Below are 25,150 nucleotides of genomic sequence, written 5' to 3'. Positions count from 1 at the left end.
AGTGAAACAGGAATTTGTAGGCCAAGGATCTTATTCTTGCTTCTTACTTATCAAATTCTGAATTTGACCAAGTCACATCTGGAGACAGTATTCAGAGCAGGTGGGTGACTATATTGTCTTCAAAAGCCAGAAAACTAATCATCTCTTTAATAAGTTCTAGGTTAACCACAAAGTCTCAAATTTTACCATTCTCTCCCATCATAAAAAAAAGTGGGTAGCAATAAAATAAATACACAAATGCTAATTATCTAAGCCACTGTTTTCTTTCATTATAATAGAATTGGCATTAAGAGTTAGTTAAAATACCTTAGTGAAAATATTAAACATTAAACCATTTCTTTATCTTTAAAATGGAAAGATATAGGTAATTCCAACCATTCTTTAAGTACATATTTATTGATCAGCTACTATGTGCCAGTTCTTATTCTAAACACTAATGTGTTAACATACTAAATTAAATTATATCCAGTTTGTAATGTGAGTCAGTTTAAAAAGTAAACTTTTAAAAAACAACTCTGCAGATAATTAAAAATATCAGCTTCTCTTAAAATAAACAATTTGGCCATTTTGGTTGAAGACCAAGTGTATTAAAATGAACTCTTGGGGTGGTATACATATAGAAATATCTGTGCCCACAATTATCTGTGGTCCAGTAAGGTCTCTTGTGGGGTAACAGAAGACTGATCAGCTGTTATGGAATTGAAACTTTTTAGGTAATGAAATCCTTAATAATTGCATTTTGAAGACAGTATACTTCTTTTCCTCTTACATTCTTTCTAACCAGTAACCACTCAATAATTATCTTTAAGCGTTTTGTTTCTTACTACATTATAAGAATTATGGGTAAAAAGCAAACTTATTTCCCTTTTTGAAAAGAGGCCTTAAGTTTCTAGAATTTCTCATTCAAATAAGAAGCAGGTAGCCGTTTTCTGGGAGACTAAAAAGAGGTATTTCTCTACTAGGTAGGAAATCGAACAAGATGCCTCCAAGGTCATTCTCAACTCATTTTTCTGAGACCTCTATCATTAAAAACAGAGTCTTAGCAGAATACTGTTAGCACTGTCATTCTACCCTGCTTGCTTATTGCTAGCACTGACTATCCAAATCAAATAGATTATCCAAATCAACTCCATTACATGAGCTATCTGAAAGGTTTTTAATCAAAGAATCATAGGAAACTTAAAAAAAATTCTGCTCCACAAATAGTTCAATGAACATAACTTCATGTTCATCTGGCTGCTTTCTGGAGAACGTCCTACCAATTCCTCTTTCAATGTCCTATCTCTGTTCCAACTCCATTCCTCAATCTTATTCTCTTACTACCTAATCCAAAAAGCCCAGAACATCTAATATCCCATGAACCATCTGGCCCAGCTATACAATATAAACACACACAAATATCCAGAGTGAGGTGCTTTACATATACTATTTTTTTGTTTTTTGACCAGGATCTCACTCAGTCACTCAGGCTATAGTGCAGTGGCATGATCATGGCTCACCACAGACTTGACCTCCCAGACTCAGGTGATCCTCCCACCTCAGCCTCCCGAGTAGCTAGGACTACAGGCATGCACCACCACGCCTGGCTAATTTTTCCATAGAAACGGGGTTTTACCATGTTGCCCCAGGCTGGTCTCGAACTCTTGTGCTTAAGAGATCCTCCTGCCTCACGCTCCCAAAGTGCTGGGATTACAGGTGTGAGCCACTGTGCCTGGCCTATACTATCTCTTTCAACTCTCTCAATAACTTACAAATGAAGAAACTAGGGCTTACAGAGGTTAAGGGTTAAGTAAGGGCACATGGTAGGAAATCAGAATTCTAACCTACATCTATGCAACCCCGACATCTGTGCTCCTTCCATCCCATTACAAAACATGTAGGCTGCAAAAAACCACAGGCCCTCAACAAATCTTCCTTTCCAAAAGAGTTTCCAAGAGAAGAAAAGCCACAAGATAGATAAAAGAAATAGAAGACGCAAAAGGAAATCTATAGAAATTCAATTAGCATTCTGACCTAGAAGCACAGAGCCATCAAGTTCCATGAGTGAATGGCCTAAACACGAGGAAGAATGCAACTCCATACTACATGCACCTAAACCAAGCCAGGAAAGCAGGAAAAGGGGTACACAAGGAACAGGAATACCGGGGGCATGCCTCTGTACCTATATATTCCATGTGCTCAGGGCCCAAAGCATTTGCATTTACACCTTCAGCCAACTGTCCTAGAGCTTCCTCCACCAGAACCCACACTGGCCTTCCACCACAAGAAAATTGATCTTTAAAGGAACTTTAGACTTGAGAGAAATTAGTCCTCTCCCTGCAGCTCACCTTTTCCAAGGTAGATCATGCCATACTCTCGCCCCTGGGGAGTCTTGTTTTCTATCGTGAAACAGACTTCCTTCCCAATCAGCTTCTTTCGAAGGAACTCTCGAGCTGGAAATGCCCAGGGCTGAAAGACAAAACAAATATGTCACATAAGAACTGCCTAGTTTCAGATGCCAATCAGCATTCAAGCAAATTCATTCCTTCAGTAAATGTCTGAGTACCTACCATGGTCCTGGCCCTGCGCTGGACCTTGAGAATATAAAAATGAAATGCACACAATGCAGATCGCACACTTAGGGGGCTCATAAAAAAAGGAGGGTCCAGCAGTTGGTTTAACTAACACAGACACTAAAAACAGGCCTCAGACTTTTCCAGACACTGGCAGCAGGACTTTTTCCCTATCACTGTCTGTTCAGTTATAGCTTACTTTGTGAATAACATTTGCCAATGCTTTTATAGCACATACCATGTGCCAGCCACTGCTCTAAATGCTGTATATATATCAACCCACTCCTTCAAATGGGAAGTCCAGGCTCCAGGAACCCACCTAGGCAGAGGGAAGTCATAAATAACAACTACCACCTCCATTTCTCCGCCTCTTTCCAGTTTCTAAAACACTTTCACTGCCTATTAAACTAGCCTGAAACCAGTTAAAGCCATTGTTGGAGGAGGGACATGATTCTAGTGTTCTTATTTCAGAGTGAATCCCCTGCTCAAGTGAGTCTTATTTAAGTCATCTCCACTCCCCTCTTCGAAGATCAGCAACAGTAAGAAGATATCCCCCAAAATGGCTCTTCTTCTACTTCTGCTCTAGTCTGAAGCCTTTACAGCTTCCAACATCCTTGGGAGGACACCAGTAACAGCCCCTAAAAAAGGATCACCTTGATAATGGTGATTCTTTCCTCTCACCGTTACATGCACAGACACAAGGACTGAGCTACACACCCACACAGTGGAAGCAGAGTCTCCATGTCATCTCAAGATAATACACAAAGGAGTGGTTTTGCCCCTCCCCATCCTGTCACTCCTGGGATGGTTCAGACAAAGGGAGATTCTCCTCTGAAGCCACTGGCACAGTGGCCAATGGCACTTGAATTTATAGTCTGGACCTGGTTTAATGTCCCAAGTTCCCTTAGTACCAAAATGGGGAGGGACGGGGTAGGTGTTCAAGGAGCATATGATCAGTAGGAGCTCACATGCTGAAAAAAATGTGAAGTATAAAAGGGAAAAGTGATATACAATATGCATACATTGTCTATTATAATCTCTTCAAACCACAGAACTCATGCTACACACAGTAAAGGCAAAAAAGTAAACTGATGGCCTGAAAGGAAGGCTCTGTTAACCTTTTTGGTCCATGCTAATTATTTCATGAAGTCACCCAACAAGCTTTTCTAGAAGAAAAATATCCATATGACTTCTAAGAAACCAGAAACCAATCAAAAGGTGGCAGGTCCACCAACCTGTTGGGCTGGTAGTCATAAAAACAGTACTGTTACATAACATAAATCATGAGGTTCTAGAGAACTGATCCTCAGTAAGGGTTCTTAAAGACGCAAAAATGAATGGATACTTGCTCACATCATGCCCTCTCTTCAAAGCACCAGCCAACCCAATTCACTCAATGACAATACCAAGTTCACCTTGATTTTATGTCTCATTTCTACCCCCCACCCCAATCTCCAAAAATAAAATCAGATACCAGTCACTAAAGAGTCTGATAACTGACAAATGATCCCAATTATCAACCACATCACAGAAACAGCACTGAACCAAATTCATTAACAAAGCCTCCCAAATTTTTATTACCTTAGGGATCAACTTACTCTATAAACATACGCAGCTATAGATAAGTTTAAGATGTAGTCCTGAGTATTAATACTTAAAATTCAGTAACATAGAGCCTTCCTAAATACTTGGAAAAGCTCTGACAAGACCAGTGCTCCTAAAAGAGGCCAAGACTTTGGTGAAAACTCACTTTTACAAAGGGTCAGTTCACAGGAAAATAACTAGTCCCTGCAGGGAAATCTCCAATTTCTACCAACCAGGCAGAACTTTTCTAAAAAACTTTTAAGGCTCGCTGAAGAAACATCTTCCCCTTAGGACCTCATGTTTTCCAGCTGGTTAGTTACTGGTCAATAAGAGAAAACCACACTGGAGGTCTTGCAAAGGACATATGCCTAACCGTGTAAGAAAAAATAACCTAGTTTCTGCAATCTTCCTTTCCTAAATAAGCCTTCTCAAGTTGTGTTCCGTCCAGAGTTGGGCAAATTCAATAACTGGACAAGATATTAGTTAAGAAGAGAGGCAATCAAGAGACTCAAAGAGCTATACAGGAAAGCAACTGACCACATCACTCCTCCGAGGGCAAGAGAATGCTCTGGGACAGAACCCTTGTGGAAGTGAGGCCAGTGTTACCCAGGTGTCCATGCAAAGGACGGCCAGGCAGAGGACTATCTGATAGAGAAGTCTATCCTAACAGAAGCTTGCAGAACAACTCTAAAAGTCAGGTATAAGGAAATTTGCTCAAAGCATTTATTCAAATAAGGGCCAGAATGGTCTAATAGGAAGAATAACTGTGGTCTATTCAAATGATGCCCCAGAGTCCCATCTAAAAAGCAAGTGGCTTTTAAGTAGTTGAGACTCAAAATTAGTCTTTCCTTTAGAATGTCCAACTGCAGGCAATCTGGCAGCCTGCTCAGCACTTCCAGACCCAAGCAAGGTTGTCATGTCTACCACAATGAAACTGAGCTTTTAATTCTAATCTTCTCTTTGACCAGATAGACTCTTAAAACTACCAGGACAAGATAAAACATCAGAATGAAAAACCTTAACTAGTTACTATATTCATGGCCCAACACTCTTTCTCTTTCTCTTTCCAACCATCCCACCGTACCATCTGGATATGTAACTGATAATCCTGCTCTGCCATCTTTCCCCAGCTACCCCAGTCCTCAACAGCTCCAATGAATGCAGGATTGTGACATTCATTTCTTTTTTTAAATAATAGCAAAATATGGCCAGGCCTGTAATCCCAGCACTTTGGGAGGCTCATGGCTGTAATCCCAACACTTTGGGAGGCCAAGACAGGCAGGTCACCTGAGGTCAGGTGTTCAAGACTAGCCTGGCCAACACGGTGAAACTCCATCTCTACTAAAAATACAAAAAAAAAAAAAAAAAATTAGCCAGGCATGTTGGCACATGCCTGCAATCCCAGCTACTTGGGAAGCTGAGACAGGAGAATTGCTTGAACCTGGGAGGTGGAGGTTGCAGTGAGCCGAGATTGCGCCACTGCACTCCAGCCCGGGCGACAAAGTGAGGCTCCGTCTCAAAAACAAACAAACAAAAATAGCAAAATATTTATTTTTTTATTTTTTACCTTCTTTTATTTTTATTTATTTATTTATTTACTTTTGAGACGGAGTCTCGCTCTGTCGCCAGGCTGGAATGCAGTGGCGTAATCTTGGCTCACTGCAACCTCTGCTTCCCGGGTTCAAGTGATTCTCCTGCCTCAGCCTCCCGAGTAGCTGGGACTACACACACACGCCACCACACCTGGCTAATTTTTTTTGTATTTTTAGTAGAGACAAGGTTTCACACTATGTTGGCCAGGCTGGTCTCGAACTCCTGACCTCATGATCCGCCCACCTTGGCCTCCCAAAGTGCTGGCATTACAGGCGTAAGCCACTGCACCCGGCCACTTTTATTATTTTTTAAAGATAGTATTTCTTAATTTTTTTTTATTTCAATAGGTTTTGGGGAATGGGTGGTGTTTAGTTAAATGAGTAAGTTCTTTAGTGGTTGTGACACTCACTTCTATATTTCTCATGAAACCATAAACAACTTTACCCGCAGCAGGAGCTCAATAATTCTGTGGGAAATAAATATATAATTCCCACAGTGCCCATCAATGCAGTATCTAGGCTGCCTGGAGTAGCTAGGCAACGCTGGGGATTAGCTTGGAACAGGGAAGAGATGGCTGGGGGCATACAGTGGGGCTGCTTTCATTGCCACAGGACTTAAGAGACAGCTGAGTTTCTTTGAAAGACGGTATCATGACGGAAGGCAAAGAATAATCATGTGAAGATATTTGGGACAGTGATACAAAGGGATGCAAATGAGCAATAAGGTCCTTGATTATTCCTGAATGTGAAAAAGCTAAACACGCTCCAAAGAAATAGAAAGCCAGAGAGAAAGCGTAGTGCCACATTGCACAATCTTTCAACCCCTAAAACGGAGACGCTCAGGTTCTTTTCCTCATTATTCACTTAAATGTTTATTCACTGCTTACCTGTATTGTGTCAGGTACTGACTAGGCACAGACACAGAGATGAGAGAAAGGCTCTCTTCTTTGGAGCTTGCAATCCAGTAGAGAAAGATATATAAACGTGTAAACATGCAATGAAATAATGTGAATGCTATGACAGCACAAAGATGGGATGATGAAAGGAAATGTCAGGTGTGATTTCTTAAGTGGCTGAATCTTAAAAGACAGCAGGTGCTCACCAGCCACAGAGGTGGCGAAGGAACTACTGATGGAGGGGGCAGCATGAACTGAGGGCAGAAGGCAGGACCCCAGCCTGTAAGAAGACCTAAGTTCTTCAGCATGGTGGGGGCTTGGCATCCCAGAGGGGTTTCAGTAAGAGAAGTCTGAAAGTCAAATCACAAATGGGCTTGTAACCCAGGCTAAGGCATTTAGATTTGTCACAGAGGTAATGAGGAATCGCTAAAGTGTCTTGGAATATGAGGAACCACTGAAGAGTCTGGGAAAAAATAAAATTATGTTTCAAAAAAATCTGAGAGCAAATGGAGAAAGGATTAGAGGGAAGGAGAATGAGGGCAAAGAGACTATTATTTCAACATCTAAGCACTTTATCAGAGACGAACAAAGAATAGCAGTATTAATCAAATGTCAAGTATGGATAAGAGAGGTTTTAAGGAGGCAGAATCTCCAGGCCTTGTTAAAGGCCTGGATGTCAGCGCTGGGGTGAGGGGTGGGGGAGTCAAAATGAGAGCAGGGAAATCAGGTTTTTCAATCAGTTGGCATTACTGGTAACTTGTGTCGATGCAGCTTTGAGGGTACAGTAGGAGGAAAACCAAATCACAGCAGGGTGAGGAGACATTGGATTATTAGGAAGGAGACATGATGACTGTGGGCTAGGAAAAGATGAAATCTGCAGCTATCAAATATTTCATCTCACAGGGATCTCTGAAGAGTTACCAGGTGAGACTAAGTTAGTCTGGGAGAGGCAAAAAGCACTAGACTGTATAAATATATGGAACTATACCAGAATGCTAGGATCAGATTACACAGTATCCTTTCACCTAGGATAGTTCTGGTAAGATTTCACTGTCCTGTTAACATGGGATACAGTTATGATATTTTAGAACAAGTTCCAACTGGCCTTGTATTTCTCTGCCCAAGATTCTCATCCACAAAACAGGAAATTAAAATCCAACCCTTCTTTCTTAGAGGCTACACTACTTCTTCCTTCCGGGCAAATGAACTTGGTCAGCTCCAAGAAGGGGCAACACTCTTCACTTGGAAGCAATCAAGCTGTTACACAATAGGAAAAGAAACTATTCAAAATGTTGGTTAACTCATTTGTTAATGCCCAAAATGTGAAAAATGCTGAAAGATATTTAATCTTCAGTGGTTGATCAAACAGTACTAGGAGTATCTGTAGTAAGAGAAATTAGCAAGCAGTAGTAGTGATTACCACAACTAACATTTATTAAGTATTTTATAAGCATGCACTAAGCACTTCATGTTATCTTGTTTAATCTTCATTAAACAACCCTGAGGTATATGCTAATATTCTCAATATTTGTGGTCCCTGATGGAGGACCAATGAAAAAGAACTGATTTTAATCTACCTAAATTTATTTTAATCTATTTAGTCTGATTGCTGTTAGTAGTAGAATTATAAGAGTTTTTCTCTATCTCTATTATCTATACCATTGCTTCACTAACTTAATTAAAATAAAATGTCCTTTATTATAATTTTAAAAACTAAATGCTTTACTTAAATATTAATAAAAGATTCACATAAACTCTTTCTTTTTCTTCTTTACCTCCCTGGCAGGGAACAGCACACAAAAGCTGAAGTACTAACCTGCCCAACATCATCAAGTTGGGACAAAGGACAAATAACTAGAATCCAGAAATTTTGCTTTTTTTTTTTTTATTTTTTTTTTTTTAGACAAGGTCTTACACTGTCACCCAGGCTGCAGTGTAGTGGCACAATCATGATGCACTGCAGCCTTGAACTCCCAGGTTCAAGTGATCCTTCCACTTCCACCTCCCAAGTAGTTGAGACTACAGGCGTGCACCACCATGCCCGGCTAATTTTTTTTTTTTGAGATGGGATCTTGCTATGTTGTCAGTTGTCAGGACTGGTCTTGGACTCCTGGGCTCAAGCAATCATCCCCACTCAGCCTCCCAAAGTACTTGGATTACAGGTATGAGCCACCATGGCCAGCCCAGAAATTTCATCTCTGATAGCCAAAGCACTGCTAAAGGACAGCAAAGCGCCAAGGTTTCAAAGTGTAGAAGCCAAAAAGACTAAACAATGCCAAATTGGTAAGCATAGCAGCTGCCCGAAGAGCAGAAACTTAAGGGGTCAAAGGCAGACCACAAAAGCAAGGGGGCCGGGCATTAGAGGCTGAGGGGTGTGAGGGAAGGATGGAAGAGATGATGGGGCACAGAAGGTTCTCAAATCACCATTAGGCACAGAAGGTTCTCAAATAACCATAAAACAATGGTTCTTAACTACTTTTGAGCCATAAGTTCCTTTAAGAAACTGATTTTTAAAATTCCCTCTATAAAACAATTCATGTTTACACAAAATTTTGTAACTTCATGGGATTTATATATGCCTTCAGAGATGCATGGATCCCAGATTAAGAATCTGGAATAGGCCAGGGGCAGTGGCTCACGCCTGTAATCCCAGTACTTCAGGGCAAGGCAGAAAGATTGCTTGAATTCAGGAACTCAAGGCTGGGCAAACTAGTGAGACCTCCTTTCTACTAAAAAAAATAAAAATAAAAATAAAAATAAAAATCAGCCAGGTATGATAGCACACGCCTGTAGTCCCAGCTACTCCCAGTAAGCTGAGGTGGGAGGATTACTTGAGCCTGGGAGGCTGAGTCTACAGTGAGCCATGATTACACTACTGTACTCCAGCCTGGGCAACAGAGACCTTGTCTCAAAACAAAACAAAAAAAATCAGTAATAAAGTATGGGCAGCCATAAAAAAGACTGAAATCATGTTCTTTGCAGCAACATGGATGGAGCTAGAGGCCAGCATCCTAAGTGAACTAACTCAGAAGCAGACAATCAAATATCACGTGTTCTAACTTTTGTAAGTGGGAACTAAACAATGGGTACACATGGACATAAAGATAGAAATAATAGACACTGGGGACTCCAAAAGGGGAGAAGGAGTGAGGGGGGTGAGAATTAAAAGATTATCTATTGGATACGATGTTCAATATTTTGGTGATGGACACACTAGAAGCCCAATCCCCAACATTACACAATATACCCATGTAACAAACATGCAAATGTACCCTCTGAACCTTAAAGAAAAACAATCTTTAATAAAATAATAAAACATGGGCCTAGCATTTATAGCATGCTACCATTTTTGAAAATTTAAGTGTCTGATCATACAGGTTTTAACTATCTCTGGAAGGAGACACAAGACCCTAGTAACATCAGGTGTCTCAGGGGAAGTACTCAATTTATCACTATATATCCTTCTGCATTTTGAACAATGTAAATGAATGAAGAATTCAAAAATAAATTAATAAAAGAGCTCTGCCATAACCAATGGTGATTTCAAATGCTCGAGGCTACCCAGGAAATGCTCCTAACCTATTCCAAGAAAAGTAGTAGTGAAAACACGACAAATCTAAGTCTATGGGAAAAGGTACAAGAAAAAGTTCTAAGACTTCGACTGCCACTAAAGGTAGTAAACATATAAACAACAGATACAAGCTGCTCGTGGGCACATCCAGAATCAGAAGTTCTATGATATAAAAATACTCAAAATACAAAGAAAGAGTACATCAAAATGGCATCAGCCACAGAAGACAGTGGGCTATAACCTAGGTCCACAGGCTCACGATGGCCTCAGGAAACACCTACCTCATCAGGGGTATCCTTTGCATCAGGTTGTGTGGCAGCTGCCCGGCGAGCAAGATTTCCAGCACGGATGTTGCTGAGGTTGATCTGCCGCTCAGGAGGAGGCCCACCACGAGGCTGACCTCGGACAATGATGGCGCACCCTGAGAGGACCTACGTAGGGGGAAGAAAGAGAAAATGAATGGTCCAGAGGCCGTATCACCATAATGCAGGTTGTGTACCACTGTAACCCCAACATTTCAAATAGCATTTGCACTTCAAAGGCATGCAAAGTCATCTGTTGAATGACTAAATAAACAGGATTGTTTTTAATTTTATAAGAGAAATACCTACATAAAGCCTGGGGCCAAATTCTGAAATCATTGACCCAGAAATCCAACAATAGAAAAGTCATAGAATAAACAGACTGGGGTAAAAAGGCATGTGAGACATACAGATTAATGACCTCTATAATTTCATCCTAGCAAGTACCACCCCTTGCATTCTTTCCAATTATTAAGAAATTAATATCTCCACCAACACTTTCCATTCTCAGATTGAAGCGAACAATGAAAGGCTTAAGAAAAGGAGAAGCTGTGGCCATGCACAGTGGCTTACACCTGTAATCCCAGCACTCTGGGAGGCCGAGGTGGATGGATCACCTGAGGTCAAGAGTTCGAGACCAGCCTAACCAACATGGAGAAACCCTGTATCTACTAAAAACACAAAATTAGCTGGGTGTGGTGGCGCATGCCTGTAGTTCCAGCTACTTAGGAGGCTGAGGCAGGAGAACCCGGCAGGCGGAGGTTGCGGTGAGCCAAGATCGCGCCATTGCATTCCAGTCTGGGCAACAAAAGTGAAACTCTGTCTCAAACAAAAAAAGAAAAAAAAGGAGAAGCTGAAGGAAGTCCCTACACACTCCTGGGAGGAACTGATCATGCCCAAGGCTAAGGTGGATGCAATACCCAGAGTTTCCCTTGTGGACAGTACAAGAGAGAAATACAGAAGTAATCTAGAAAACCCATGCCCTACATGATTAAAACATAAGAATCTAATAAGCACCTTAAGGCTCCCAAGTGCAGTCAGTGGCTCCTTTCATCTCTCTAATCAAAGATGCCAGGCATAGAACCCACTTGCAACTATATAAAAAGCTCTGAAGCTCACTGGCATTAACCTTAAAGTATTTGCAGGGGAGAAGAAGAAAGGATTTCAAGTGAAAGAAGGGAAGAAGAGGCATAAGGGGAAAACGACCCAAGCTATTCAAATTGTCTTTGCGAAGAGACTCATAATACAACAAACAGGTGGGGGCTCATGCCCTGGCTTCACTAGATCTGAAAGACTCTCAATTCCACGCTTCATAAAAAATAGCTTCTGAAAGGTTAGTAGTGAGAAGGTTGGAGGGTTCTGTCAACACAGAACACTGTTCAGACAAGACCATGGAGTTCTCAGTAAAGGAATAATCCTTGTGAGGGGTCAAAGGAAGAGAAAAAGGAAAATGAAAGGAAGCTGCTCCTTTCACTTAGAGTGCATTGCTCCTCACCTCTCTACCTTAACTAATGCTTTCAAGTGTTAAATATTGATATAAATACACAAATGAATTTAAACCCACATGTACAAATTAAAGAATAAGAAAAGTAAACATCTGAGCAACCACCACCCAAGTTAAGAACTGAAATATTGCACATTGCCAGAAACTTGGATTCCATGTGCCTCTCTCTACTTGCAGCCCCTTCTCTCCAACCCCACCATTACCCTGACCAAGGATTTTGTACGAATATATCACAATTCATTTATCCATACTACCTTTTTATGGAAATTCTATCAAACAATATTGTACATTCCAATATACAATATTTAATTGTACATTAAATTAGTACTCTGATAATGTCTCAATACCCCCAACACCTTAAGCACAGAGACCCTGGCCTAAGTCACTTTAATCCCTGGTTATATACCATGGCACACACACACAAAAAGACTGTCTTCCTAATCCAGTTACAGGCACACTTTTCATTTTTATCCTGTTATCAGCAATTAAACCCTAAAACTTCTAGCCAAGTAACCGTGCTAACACCCTATCCTGAGAATTCATGTCCTAGGCATTATCCCAGGGAACTGACATTCCAAAAGATAAGCTCTCAAACCAAACAAAGCCAGGAAAGAACAGGTATACTAGAGTAGAGGCTGCTTGAAGTTCCTGAATAAGAAGGGCCAAAGAAGAAAAGGAGAGCTTGGATCTGACTCATTTATATGCAATTCTTTCTCACAAGTGGCAGAAACAAAACACCCAGGAAGAAGAGCATAGTGCAGAATACCCGCACTTGAAATCATTCAAGCACAAATTCCAAATGAGGCTGAGGACAGCCAAACTACATACAGCACACAAACCAGAACATCTGTTTCTAGCGCTTGCTGCTCAATTTTGGTCAAGTTTTCACACACAAAAAAAGTAATAACGCATTCCCAGGAGACCTCTTGGTAAAGCCCAGTCATAAAAGCTAAGGCCTATTTACAAGAAAATTCATCCTCTCTGACTAAGGTGAACTCTGATAAGCAAGCATTGACCTAGCCTAGGAAACCATCTTTGTTTCTCAAGCCAGACAAATGCAACTGAGAAGCTCAAGAACAGAGGGACTGATGAGAAGAGCCCCTCATCTCTAAATATCAGAAAGGTATTGCCTCTCTAATGCCTCTGCCTAGTAAACCAGATCCCTGGGGACAATGAGTCTACAACTATTATCCTGGCCCCATTAAGGGCTTTGGCAAACAACTTGTACACAGTAATTGTGCAAAACTCCTTTGTATGCCCTCTCCTCTCCCTGAATGCTAAAGGCTGCTGTCAGAACTTCCTTGCATTGTTGCACCAAAAATGCCATTCAGTTAATGCTTGAATCAATGTATACAGAGATGATTTTTACTCTATAGGCTCTCTACACCTTTTATACCATTGAATATATGAATTCAAGCAGCTGTCACCAATTCAACTTCCTAAGCAAAAGGAATAGATTCACTGTGGCAGGTACTGCTATTCCTACTCCTCCAGGAGGAGAGGATTGGCATGTGTGCACCCTTCTTCTGAAACTCTCTTCCCCTCATTTGGCTATTGCCTTGGTGGAGAGGTAAGAAAAGACTGGCTGTACAGTTATGGAAGTAAGAGAACTATTTCTACTAGGGAAGAACTAGTTTCCCTCCTACCACTCACAGAAACTGAAATCATTCAAAACACACTACAGGCTGGGTGCAATGGCTCAAGCTTGTAATCTCAGCACTTTGGGAGGACGAGGAGAGGGCTGCTTGAACTTAGAAGTTCAAAACCAGCCTGGCCAACACAGCAAGACCTCATCTCTACTAAAAATCAAAAAAAGTAGCTGGGTGTGGTGGTGCACATCAGTAGTGCTTGGGAGCATACTTGGGAGTAGTGCTACTTGGGAGGCTGAGGTAGGAGAATTGCTTGAGCCTAGGAGGTCAAGGTTGCAGTGAGCCCTGGTTGTGCCACTGCACTCCAGCCTGGGTGACAGAACAAGACTCTCTCTCAAAAAACAAACAAACAGAAACACACTACACCTCCTTTTTGCTATTTCCACTTCATTTGCCAACCACTGTTAAACTCTCTCACCTGTCTTACTCGCCAACAGTCTTTATTCAAGTTCTTCCTCAATGAAAACATTGTAACGGCCTTCTTATAGCTAACAGCCGCCACCAAATAAAACCAATGAGAAATACCTTCTGGGGGAAAAATACTTTAAATGTCTGGGTAAAATATGAAAAAGGCCAAGGGTTTATATGCTCAACAATTTAGATCTCATATGGCACCAAAACAAGCCATTTTTCTTCTCAGAAAGACCTGCCAGGTTGATTATTGTTATAATTTTATTCCTTGATTTATTCAGTTATTAATTCACTACAAACTTACTGAGTGCCTACTATGTGCTAGGCATTGTTCTAGGCAAGTGGCATGTTTCAGTGAAACAAAGCAGACAAAAATTTCTGCTCTTGGGGAGCTGACATTCTAGTAGGGGGAGACAGACAAACAATAAACATCACGTGTAAGTATAATATGTTGTTTACCAGAATTTTAATTTCAGGAGAATAATGTTAAGATTGAGAAGAAACTGTCATGGGTAATTAGTCTGCCAAAGCTGTGCTGATTCATGTTGCAAACTTTCATGGATGCAGTAATTATCCTTAATTGCTAATTTATAGAGCACAGAAATCAAGTCAAATGGTTACTGCTTTATCCAATTATATTAATAAACTGACATTCTAGAAAAATGATCTTAGAACTACCTGATACAGCAGGAGGTTTGTGAAACCAGGTGTCACAATGAGTCAGTTTGATTGAGGTTATGGATTAGACATTTCTCAGTTCTGCCAATAAAGGTTGCAGAGGGACGTGGTGTGATTCAAAGGACCTGGCTTCAGGGCACAAGTCACATGGTTACAAAGGCTGAAACAAGGCAGCTGAGAAGGAAAATTGGGGACTCAAGTTGTTCAAACCCACTTATGGGTTTACTGGGAGATTTACCTACAGTGAAACACTATACGGGCAGCCACTAAAATGTTGCCCAGCAACAAGAACACCACATTAAATCTTCACTAGATTCTGATAAATGACTTGGTTTGTTTAACTCTTTAACTCCCGGGCCAATGACACAAGAAGACAGAAAACTTCTTACACAAAAACCCAGCCACACTAAGGGCAAAGAAAGGGATGGTACAGAAATTTGTATGTCAATGAAGCCAATATTTTTTCCCAGCCCAAGAGCAAAAATCACTTTGGTCTGAGAATGGCATCTTATCAGCTCTGCAAAGAGGACAGGTTTAACGGGCATATCCACTAGTTAAGATAGTACAGTAGGTATACTATAACAGCAATATCTACCTGTGTGAAGAACCAACATAACTAACCAGGGCAGACATCTGATGATAAATATTACAAAAAGAAGGCCCAATACAAATCCATACATTTATGGCCCACTGACTTTCAACAAGGGTGCCAGGATAATTCAATGGGGAAAAGAGTAGTCCTTTCAACAAAAATGTGTTGGGACAACTAGATCTCCATGTGCAAAAGAATGAAGTTGGCCCTCTACGTCATACCATATACAAAAGATAACTCAAAAAGGACCAGAGACCTAAATTTAAGAGTTAAACTATAAAAGTACTAGAAGAAAACAAACCTGTAAATCTACCTGACCTTGCATTAGGTGATGATTTCTTAGGTGACACCAAAAACACAGCAACTTAAAAATAAATAAATAAATTGGACTTCATAAAAATTAAAAACAGTGTGCTTCAATGGAGACTATCAAGAAAGAAAAAAATATGAGTATGTGCAAATTCTGAATACTAGACTCTTATCTCATATATCTGACAAGGGTCTAGTATCCAGAATAAAGAACTATCATAATAAGATAAGAAGACAATAACCCAATTAAAGTAAGTTGAAGAGACATTTATCCAAAAAATAAATATAAATGTCCAAAAAGCACATGAAAAGATGCTCTTCATCATTAGTCATCAGACAAATGCAAATCAAAACTACAATGACATATCACTTCACCACCACTAGGATAGCTAAAATCAATTAGACAGGCAATAACAAGTGTTGACAAGGATGTGTAAAAACTGGACCCCTCATACATTATGGGTGGTATAGCTGCTTTGGAAAAGAGTCTGGAGGTTTCTCAAAAGTCAAACAGTTATCATATGACCCTGTGATTTCACTCCTAGATGTATATGTTGCGGGAAGTCAGGCACCCCGAACGGAGGGACCGGCTGAAGCCATGGCAGAAGAATGTGGATTGTGAAGATTTCATGGACATTTATTAGTTCCCCAAATTAATACTTTTATAATTTCTTATGCCTGTCTTTACTGCAATCTCTAAACATAAATTGTGAAGATTTCATGGACACTTATCACTTCCCCAGTCAATACCCTTGTGATTTCCTATGCCTGTCTTTACTTTAATCTCTTAATCCTGTCATCTCATAAGCCGAGGAGGATGTATGTCACCTCAGAACCCTGTGATGATTGCATTAACTGCACAAATTGTAGAGCATGTGTGTTTGAACAATATGAAACCTGGGCACCTTGAAAAAAGAACAGGATAACAGCAATGTTCAGGGAACAAGAGAGATAACCTTAAACTCTGACCACCAGTGAGCCGGGCGGAACAGAGCCATATTTCTCTTCTTTCAAAAGCAAATGGAAGAAATATCACTGAATTCTTTTTCTCAGCAAGGAACATCCCTGAGAAAGAGAATGCGCCCCTGAGGGTGGGCCTCTAAAATGGCCCCCTTGGGTGTGGCCATTTTCTATGAGACTGTAGGGATGAAATAAGCCCCAGTCTCCCATAGCGCTCCCAGGCTTATTAGGACGAGGAAATTCCCGCCTAATAAATTTTGGTCAGACCGGTTGTTCTCAAACCCTGTCTCCAGATGTTATCAATGACAATGGTGCCCGAAACTTCATTAGCAATTTTAATTTCGCCCCGGTCCTGTGGTCCTGTGATCTCGCCCTGCCTCCATTTGCCTTGTGATATTTTATTACCTTGTGAAGCACATGATCTCTGTGACCCACACCCTATTTGTACACTCCCTCCCCTTTTGAAAATCCCTAATAAAAACTTGCTGGTTTTATGGCTCAGGGGGCATCACGGAACCTACCGACATGTGATGTTTCCCCCAGATGCCCAGCTTTAAAATTTCTCTCTTTTGTACTCTGTCCCTTTATTTCTCAAACCGGCCAACGCTTAGGGAAAATAGAAAAGAACCTACGTGACTATCAGGGGCAGGTTCCCCAATAGTATATATCCAAGAGAAATACAAACATATGCCCACACAGAAACTTGTACACCAATGCTCATTGCAACATCATTCATAATAGCCAAAAAAAGAGAAAACAATAAATGTTCATCAACAGCTGTCAACTGGTGATAAAATGTCGTATATCCATACAATTGGAATACCATTCAGAAATAAAAAGAGATTAAGTACTGACTGATGTTACAACATGGGTGAACCTTGAAAACATTATGTTAAGTAAAAGAAGCCAGACACCAATGGCCACATACTGAACTGTTCCCATTATATGAAATGTGCAGAAAAGGGAAATCCATAGACAGAACAGACTAGTGGTTCCCAGGGACTGACAGGAAGGGAGAGTGGGGAATATACTAATGGATACAGATTTCTTTGGAGGTGATGAAAATATTCCAAATTAGTAGTGATTGTTACATGATTGTAGTAAAAAGCCACTGAATTATATACATTAAAAGTGTCAATTTTATGGTATGTTAATTATATCTAAAAAAGAAATTTTAAGGTCCAATACAGAAGTACAAAAACATGGGGACATAAAATGTATATTTTACTATAGAGACTTCCATATTCTTGCAGGAAGATTAGATGCTAGCTGAAAAACATTAACGAAATTTTTTTCTTAAATGGCAGCTGACTGAGAAGCAAAAGTCAGGCATGGTGACTCACCCCAGAAGAGGCTATAAGTATAAACCTTCAAATCCTCTAGAAATAACTAGGTAGGAAGCCACAGGAAAAAGACAGAACTTCAGTGAAATCTACAAAGCTCTAAATAGGATGAAAATGGCCAGAAGCAATACAAGCTTTTTCTCAGAAACAATATAGCGAGGATCCTGTGTGTCACACAGAAAGGAGAACCAGGAAAGTCATTGAGCTGAAGGGTCCATGATGCCATTCTTCAACTGCCACAACCCAAAGGCTGCACATGCAGGGACTCTACGTCAGAGTGGCAAAGAAGCAGGCCAGGGACTCCCCTCTGGACAAGGTGTTTTCTACAACTAAAAATACCATCAGGGGATGGGGAAGGAGCTGCTGTAAAAAGAGGAGGCAAAGTTTGGTCCTATTGGATCCCCTTTAATGAAATGAAAACATTTAAAGAAACTGAATGAAAGCAAGAGTAACTAAAAGGAAACTCAATTGGGGAATATTTCAAAAAGCATACCAGGAAAAAGCTTCCTGGCAGCCAGAGCTGTTGCCTCCACAGGAAGAATCATCTCTTGAAAATTAAAAAGTCATTTAGACAAAGCAAGCAATCCCAAAACAACATAAGCTGTGTGGTCTGGGAGGCCTTTCCCTGAATACTCACCAACACAGCCAGTTTTCTGTTTGTTTTGTGTGTGTGTGCGTGTGTGTTTTTGTGTTGCTTTTTGTTTTTTTCCCTGGCAAGAACAAGAGGCAAACCTAAATTAGAGGGCCCAACATTTAAACCCAATGAACCGGAAGCCCAGGAGCTCATGGCAGTGCTGACTCACTGGCTCTGGATACACTTGCAGACCCAACAGGTACAAGCACAAATTGCTGCTCCCGAGCCAACTGTGCCAAAAATTGGGCCGCAGTTTACATATACGGAGTTTAAATCTCAGGAGGACCATAACAATCATCTACAGAGAGACTTCACATAAAGACAGCATCTAATCTGGGCCCTTTTATTTTACAGCTGAGAAATCTGAGAGCAAGAGAGGTAAAGTAACTTTTGCCTAAAATAACCAGGATTGACAGTAGAGCAAGGATTGGGGTTGAAGTTTCCCAATCCTGATATTCCACTATGCCACACATACAAACAAGCATTTGGGAGCTGATTTCTGTTAAAATGGTATCTGAGGTTACCTACTGATTAAATCTTTTTCCAAATTAAAATCTCTGTTTATATGTGCCAGTAGAACAGGTGTTGGAGACCAAATCACTAAGCAAGTAAAGCTTCCATGAGCTGGCTGTCCCAAATCATACCAACATTTATTAAACTGTACCATCTGCAAGGCAAGCTAACTTAGAGTCCAATATTACAAAAGAACACCCAAAAAGTAGACGCAAAGAAGAAAACTTCAAAACGATAAAATGCAGGATTGGTAAACTACAGCCTACTAGCCAAATCCAGCCTACTGCCTGTTTTTGTACAGTCCATGAGCTAAAAATGGTTTTTACATTTTTAAAAGGTTGGAAAAACATCAGAAGAAGATTATGTAACATGCAAAAGAGTATGAAAGTCAAATTTCAGTGTCCATAAATAAAGTTTTATTGGAACACATCAAGCTCATTCATTTATGTATTGTCTAGGGCTGCTTTTGCACTAGAATGGCAGAGTTGAGTAGTTGTGACAGAGACCATATGGCTGGCAAAGCCTAAAATATTTATTACCTGGCCCTTTACAGAGTAAGTTTGCCAACCCCTGATATAAAGCATTATGACAAGCGAGTGAGATGAAAACTAGTTTTATGGTCGTCTAAATAGCAAGTGCATGGCAAAAATAAATTCTGGACCAATTCAAGTTACACAAACTGCTCGTTTTTATAATCAGAGAAAGAGCCGCAGTATATGGCAATAAGAATTTAGTTTCAGAATCAAACCAATGTCAGCAGTGACCTTTGAAAGTTATTTAATTGGCTCCATTAGCCTCCGTTTCATCATTTATAAAATAAATACATAAGAATATATATAAGTTATGATCCAGTTTGTCAATCTGTTGCTGAAATAAAAATAAAATAAAGAGTTGTTATGAAACCTAAACAAAATAAAAGCACTTAGCACAGAGCCCAGCCCAAGGACAAAATAAATATAGCCAACATTGTTGTTATAAGAAATGGCTCAAAGTGTGGTCTGCTCTAAAGATTGGAAGAGTATGTACAACAGAAAAAGATGGACATTCCTCTAGAGATATAGAAGAAAATATCACGGTCGGGTGCAGTGGCTCACGCCTGTAATCCCAACACTTTGGGAGGCCAAGGCGGGTGGATCACCTGAGGTCAGGAGTTCGAGACCAGCCTGGCCAAGAAGGTGAAACCCCGTCTCTACTAAAAATACAAAAATTAGCTGGACATGGTGGTAGGCGCTTGTAATCCCAGCTACTCGGGAGGCTGAGACAGCAGAATTGGTTGAACCCAGGAGGCGGAGGTTGCAGTGAGCCGAGATCAGGCCATTGCACTCCAGGCTGGGTGACAAGAGTGAAACTGCATCTCAAAAATAAAGAAAGAAAGAAAATATCAAAGTCACAGAAATTCTCTCACCACTGAATTCTGTCAGATTTTGACTAATAACCTGTAATCTCTAATTCCCTTGATTTATCAGTTAAGATACCCACTCACTAGGAAAGTAGATTTAAGTACCTATGTCCAAATATCTATCCTCTGGGGTGAACGTAATAAGTATCATCTCTTAAGTTTGTACTGAACTTCATACTTGACAAACTGTCTTGGCAATCATAGCCTCAGATGGTGTGGCTAATTGGAACAACCATGAGCTCTGAAATTATACAGCCTTGAGTTTGAACACAAACTCAAGTGAAAATCATTCTGAACTCTGTGATATTCCTTCATCTATAAATAAAGATAATACCACTATTTCCTCTTGGTTATTTGGATTATTACATAAGATCCCTGACTCCCTGAAACCAAGAAGGTAATTCAATAAATGTTAAAGGAACATTAATCTCTCTTCCCTTCCTTCCCTGCTCTCCTCCTCTCCTCATCCTCACAACAACGCCCTGAGGAAGCAGGACAGGGACCCTTATCCTCATTTTACAGATGAGAAAACTATGGCACAGTCAGATGGCATGAGGGCTAGAACACAGGTTTTCCCAGTGTACTTGCTAATAAACCCCAAATACTAAATCTATGATATGAGAATCATGAGCCAAAATATCGATGACTTACATAAAAGAACACAATCAAGACTGTAGCTTAGACTTCACAATCGAAGCCTTCACCATGAAGGAACTCACTCAACCTCCTGGAAACCAGGGTCAGGACTGTCTCCAGGACAATGGTCCTCTGCAAGGCCAAGTCCTCACTACCTCACGCTGAGCTCTGCTGTTGCCAAGGACCTGGGAGATCAAGGCTTATTTACTCAGAAATAAGACAGAACAACTCAGGAAGAACTAACTGCACATAGCAGACAAATGTGAAGTGTCATTTAAGAGAAATCCAGCCCAGCTGTTGAAAGAAAATCTTTCAGTATAGGTAACAATTATGTGTTAACTTACCAGAGGAGGAAGCAAAAATTAACTGACTCCAGGACATAAAAAAAGAGTATCACTATATAGAGGGGCCTTTCTCCTCTATCGAATGGCAAGGGTCAAGTACTCAGGCTATTAAAGGTAAGGGAAAGTTACTGCAGTGATCAGTGTTTGTTTTTCTCTTCCCATGTTCCCCTTCAGAAAAGAGCATTTCTGAATTTCCTTAAGTGTTGTAATCTGAGAAAACAAAGCATAAAGACAGACTAGAGCACCAAACCACTCAATAAGATTAACTACTACATATTATTTTCTTGAATAACGATACTAACAGGTCAGAGAAACCAGAATTTCTGGAGCATGCATCTAAACGTATACACTAAAAATCAAGAAGTTTGATTCTGAACAGCCACTGAGAATTTAGGTCTAACAGTTATCACAACTCATAAATACAACATTCTGATGGGAAAAAGGAATCAAACATATACTATTGGGGTAAATGTATAAACCTCTAGTGAAGAAACATGTTTTAATAAGGAAAAAAAAAGGAAGGCTTTCTTTGTTTTTTTGAGATGGAGTCTCACTCTGTTGCCCAGGCTGGAGTGCAATGGCACGATCTCAGCTCACTGCAATCTCCACCTTCCAGGCTCAAGCGAGTCTCATGCCTCACCCTCCCAAGTAGCTAGGACCACAGGCGTGTGCCACCAAGTGCGGCTAGTTTTTGTATTTTTAATAGAAATGGGATTTCACCATGTTGGCCAGACTGGTCTCAAACTCCTGACCTCAGGTGATCTGCCTGCCTTGGCCTCCCAAAGTGCTGGGATTAAGGCATGAGCCACTGCACCCGGCCAAAATAAGGTGTTTGTTTTAAACACTAAATATATCACAGAAAAACTGGAGATCATTTTTAAAAGTACTTTATTTCAATTCCAGACAAATACCAAAAGCACATTAAATCTGGAGGAAAAAAATAAACCCAGCTCAAGCCTTCCAAGAAGTTTAAAAGGAAGTTGGAAATATTTCAAAGAAAAAAGTGCCTAAAAGCAAAGCATTTTTTTTCTCCAAAAACAAAAGAGATGCTAATTTTCTGCTAAGATGCTAGGCAGTCCTTATTTTAAGGGTGATTAATCCTATGGCTAAATCACTTTAAGCTACCAACAGGTCAAAAAAGCTATAAACACTCCCCTTGGTCAGCGCAAGCTGGCAGGGTACTAGGACCTGAAGATTAAACCAGTATTTGCTGGCAGGTCACAGAAAGCTGAAGATTCAGCTAGTGTGAGCAGATTTGTTACCTACAGGGGAACTGAGCAAATCATACCTGGAGGATAACGAGAGCTCGGTTTCTCAGAGAGGAGTTACAGATACAGAAAGGCCAGAAAAAAAAATCCTGTTGAATTAGAAGTAAACCCTTGCTTTTTAATATATACAGATAAATATAAAAATAGAGAGATATATGTGTGTTGTTTGTATATACAAATATTTCCTGGCTCCATCCACTAAACAAGAGGGCCCAAAAACTATGATACACTAGCAGCAATGGGCACACCTAGTACCCAGATCTTGGTTAAACATTCCTGTTTCTTGGAGGGAATGCAGGAATGCAGGTGAGGACGGAAGGAGGGAGGAGGGCAGTAAGGGAGGGAGGAAGGCAGGAAAGGAGAGAGCAAGGCAGGAAGGGAGAGAGGAAGGCAGGAAGGCAGGAAGGCAGGAAGACAGGGAGACAGGGAGACACGGAGGCAGGCAGGCAGGGAGGGAGGGAGGAGAAGGAAGGAGAAGGAAGGAGAAGGAAAGGGAAGGAAGGAAAACTCCTCTCTGCTAAATAGAACCAAGGCTTCTTGAAGAAACAGCTGATTGCAGGGTTGGGGCAGGGAAAGTACAATATGAGCCTGGAATACCTTGCTGTGTCAAAAGAAAGTGCTCAAATAATGGGGACATAACAAAATGACATAAGAATCAGCTTACAAGAGCTCTCATTAGCCAAAACTGGGACAACTTGAAAATCAACATAATTAGTAGTAATAGATTATAATCCATTGAATAAATACATGAATAAAAAATGTGGAAGAGAAAGTTCTCTATTACAGTTGAACAACAACTAATAAATGTAGAATTGATGATGGAATTAGAAAATAATTGTGTGCCAACAAATCACACTAATAAGAATCACTAATGGAGGCCGGGCGCAGTGGCTCACGCCTGTAATCCCAGGACTTTGGGAGGCTGAGGTGCGCTGATCCCCTGAGGTCAGGAGTTGGAGATCAGCCTGGCCAACATGGCAAAACCCCGTCCCTACTAAAAACACAAAAATTAGCCGGGCGTGGTGACGTGTGTCTGTAGTCCCAGCTACTCGAGACACTAAGGCAGGAGAATTGCTTAAACCCAGGAGGCGAAAGCTGCAGTGAGCTGAGATCACACCACTGTAAGCCAGCCTGGGCGACACAGCGAGACTCCATCTCAAAAAAATAAATAAATAAGATATTTGTAAAATCTCAAAATAGCTTCTCACAAAGTACTAGTTACATATTACTTATATATACTATATAATATAGTTATATATCATATATAACATTACATGATATCTATTATATATCATATATTATATGTTTATATATGATATATATCATATATAATAGAATATATAGTTTAGCTATCTCCTACAGAAGGATATATATTATTAAATAATGAATAGGTTAAAATATGTATTACTTATTACATAAAATACTTATTATATAAAATACTTATACCTAAAATTACACTGAGGAAACCTGACAGACATCTTTTTTTTTTTTTCAAGGAAAACATGGTATTTATAGGACAATAAAAGAAATCTCTAGTTACATTGTTCACTGAAGCAAAACTATGTTATAAGGGTCATCAACCCATGTCTTTTTTTTTTATTATTATTATACTTTAAGTTTTAGGGTACATGTGCACAATGTGCAGGTTACAAATGTATACATGTGCCATGTTGGTGTGCTGCACCCATTAACTCATCATTTAGCATTAGGTGTATCTCCTACTGCTATCCCTCCCCCCTCCCCCCACCCCACAACAGTCCCCGGAGTGTGATGTTCCCCTTCCTGTGTCCATGTGTTCTCATTGTTCAGTTCCCACCTATGAGTGAGAACATGTGGTGTTTGGTTTTTTGTCCTTGCGATAGTTTGCTGAGAATGATGGTTTCCAGTTTCATCCATGTCCCTACAAAGGACATGAACTCTTCCTTTTTTACGGCTGCATAGTATTCTATGGTGTATATGTGCCACATTTTCTTAATCCAGTCTATCGTTGTTGGACATTTGGGTTGGTTCCAAGTCTTTGATATTGTGAATAGTGCCGCAATAAACATACGTGTGCATGTGGACAGACACCATCTTAATCAAGTAATTACAGTTATCAGTTATCAACACTAGTAATGTGACAGTGACATGGTGTGCCTCACTGATATGGTGCACTGAGGAGAACTTAGTATCATTTATGTGGTATTTCTGCCAAAATTACAGTCTTAAATTCAATCACAAGGAAGCAACAGACAAACTCATGACAAGGCACATTCTATAAAGTAACTCTTGGAAAAAATGTCAGGATCATGAAAATCAAGGAAAGACTGAGGAATTATTCCTGAATGAAGGAAACTAGAGACATGACAGCTAATAGGTGACCCTGGGGCAACTGGCAAAATCTGAACGGAGTTTGCTGGTTGGATGGCAGTAT

General features: G+C 40.3%; 1 protein-coding gene across 1 annotated transcript in view; it reads right to left on the bottom strand.

The window, feature by feature from the left end:
* The window catches only part of SND1 (staphylococcal nuclease and tudor domain containing 1), a 433,869-nt gene that overhangs the window by 391,119 nt on the left and 17,600 nt on the right, over nucleotides 1–25,150 (bottom strand). Inside the window, 2 exon segments of the mRNA NM_001135474.1 lie at nucleotides 2,328–2,448; nucleotides 10,477–10,626. Of these exon segments, the coding sequence (NP_001128946.1) occupies nucleotides 2,328–2,448; nucleotides 10,477–10,626 (271 nt within the window).

Source organism: Pongo abelii, chromosome 6 (assembly GCF_028885655.2).
Source record: "Pongo abelii isolate AG06213 chromosome 6, NHGRI_mPonAbe1-v2.0_pri, whole genome shotgun sequence".
Classification (NCBI taxonomy): domain Eukaryota; kingdom Metazoa; phylum Chordata; class Mammalia; order Primates; family Hominidae; genus Pongo; species Pongo abelii.
Note: the sequence above shows the minus strand (reverse complement) of the source record. Positions and strands in the feature narration are given on the sequence as shown.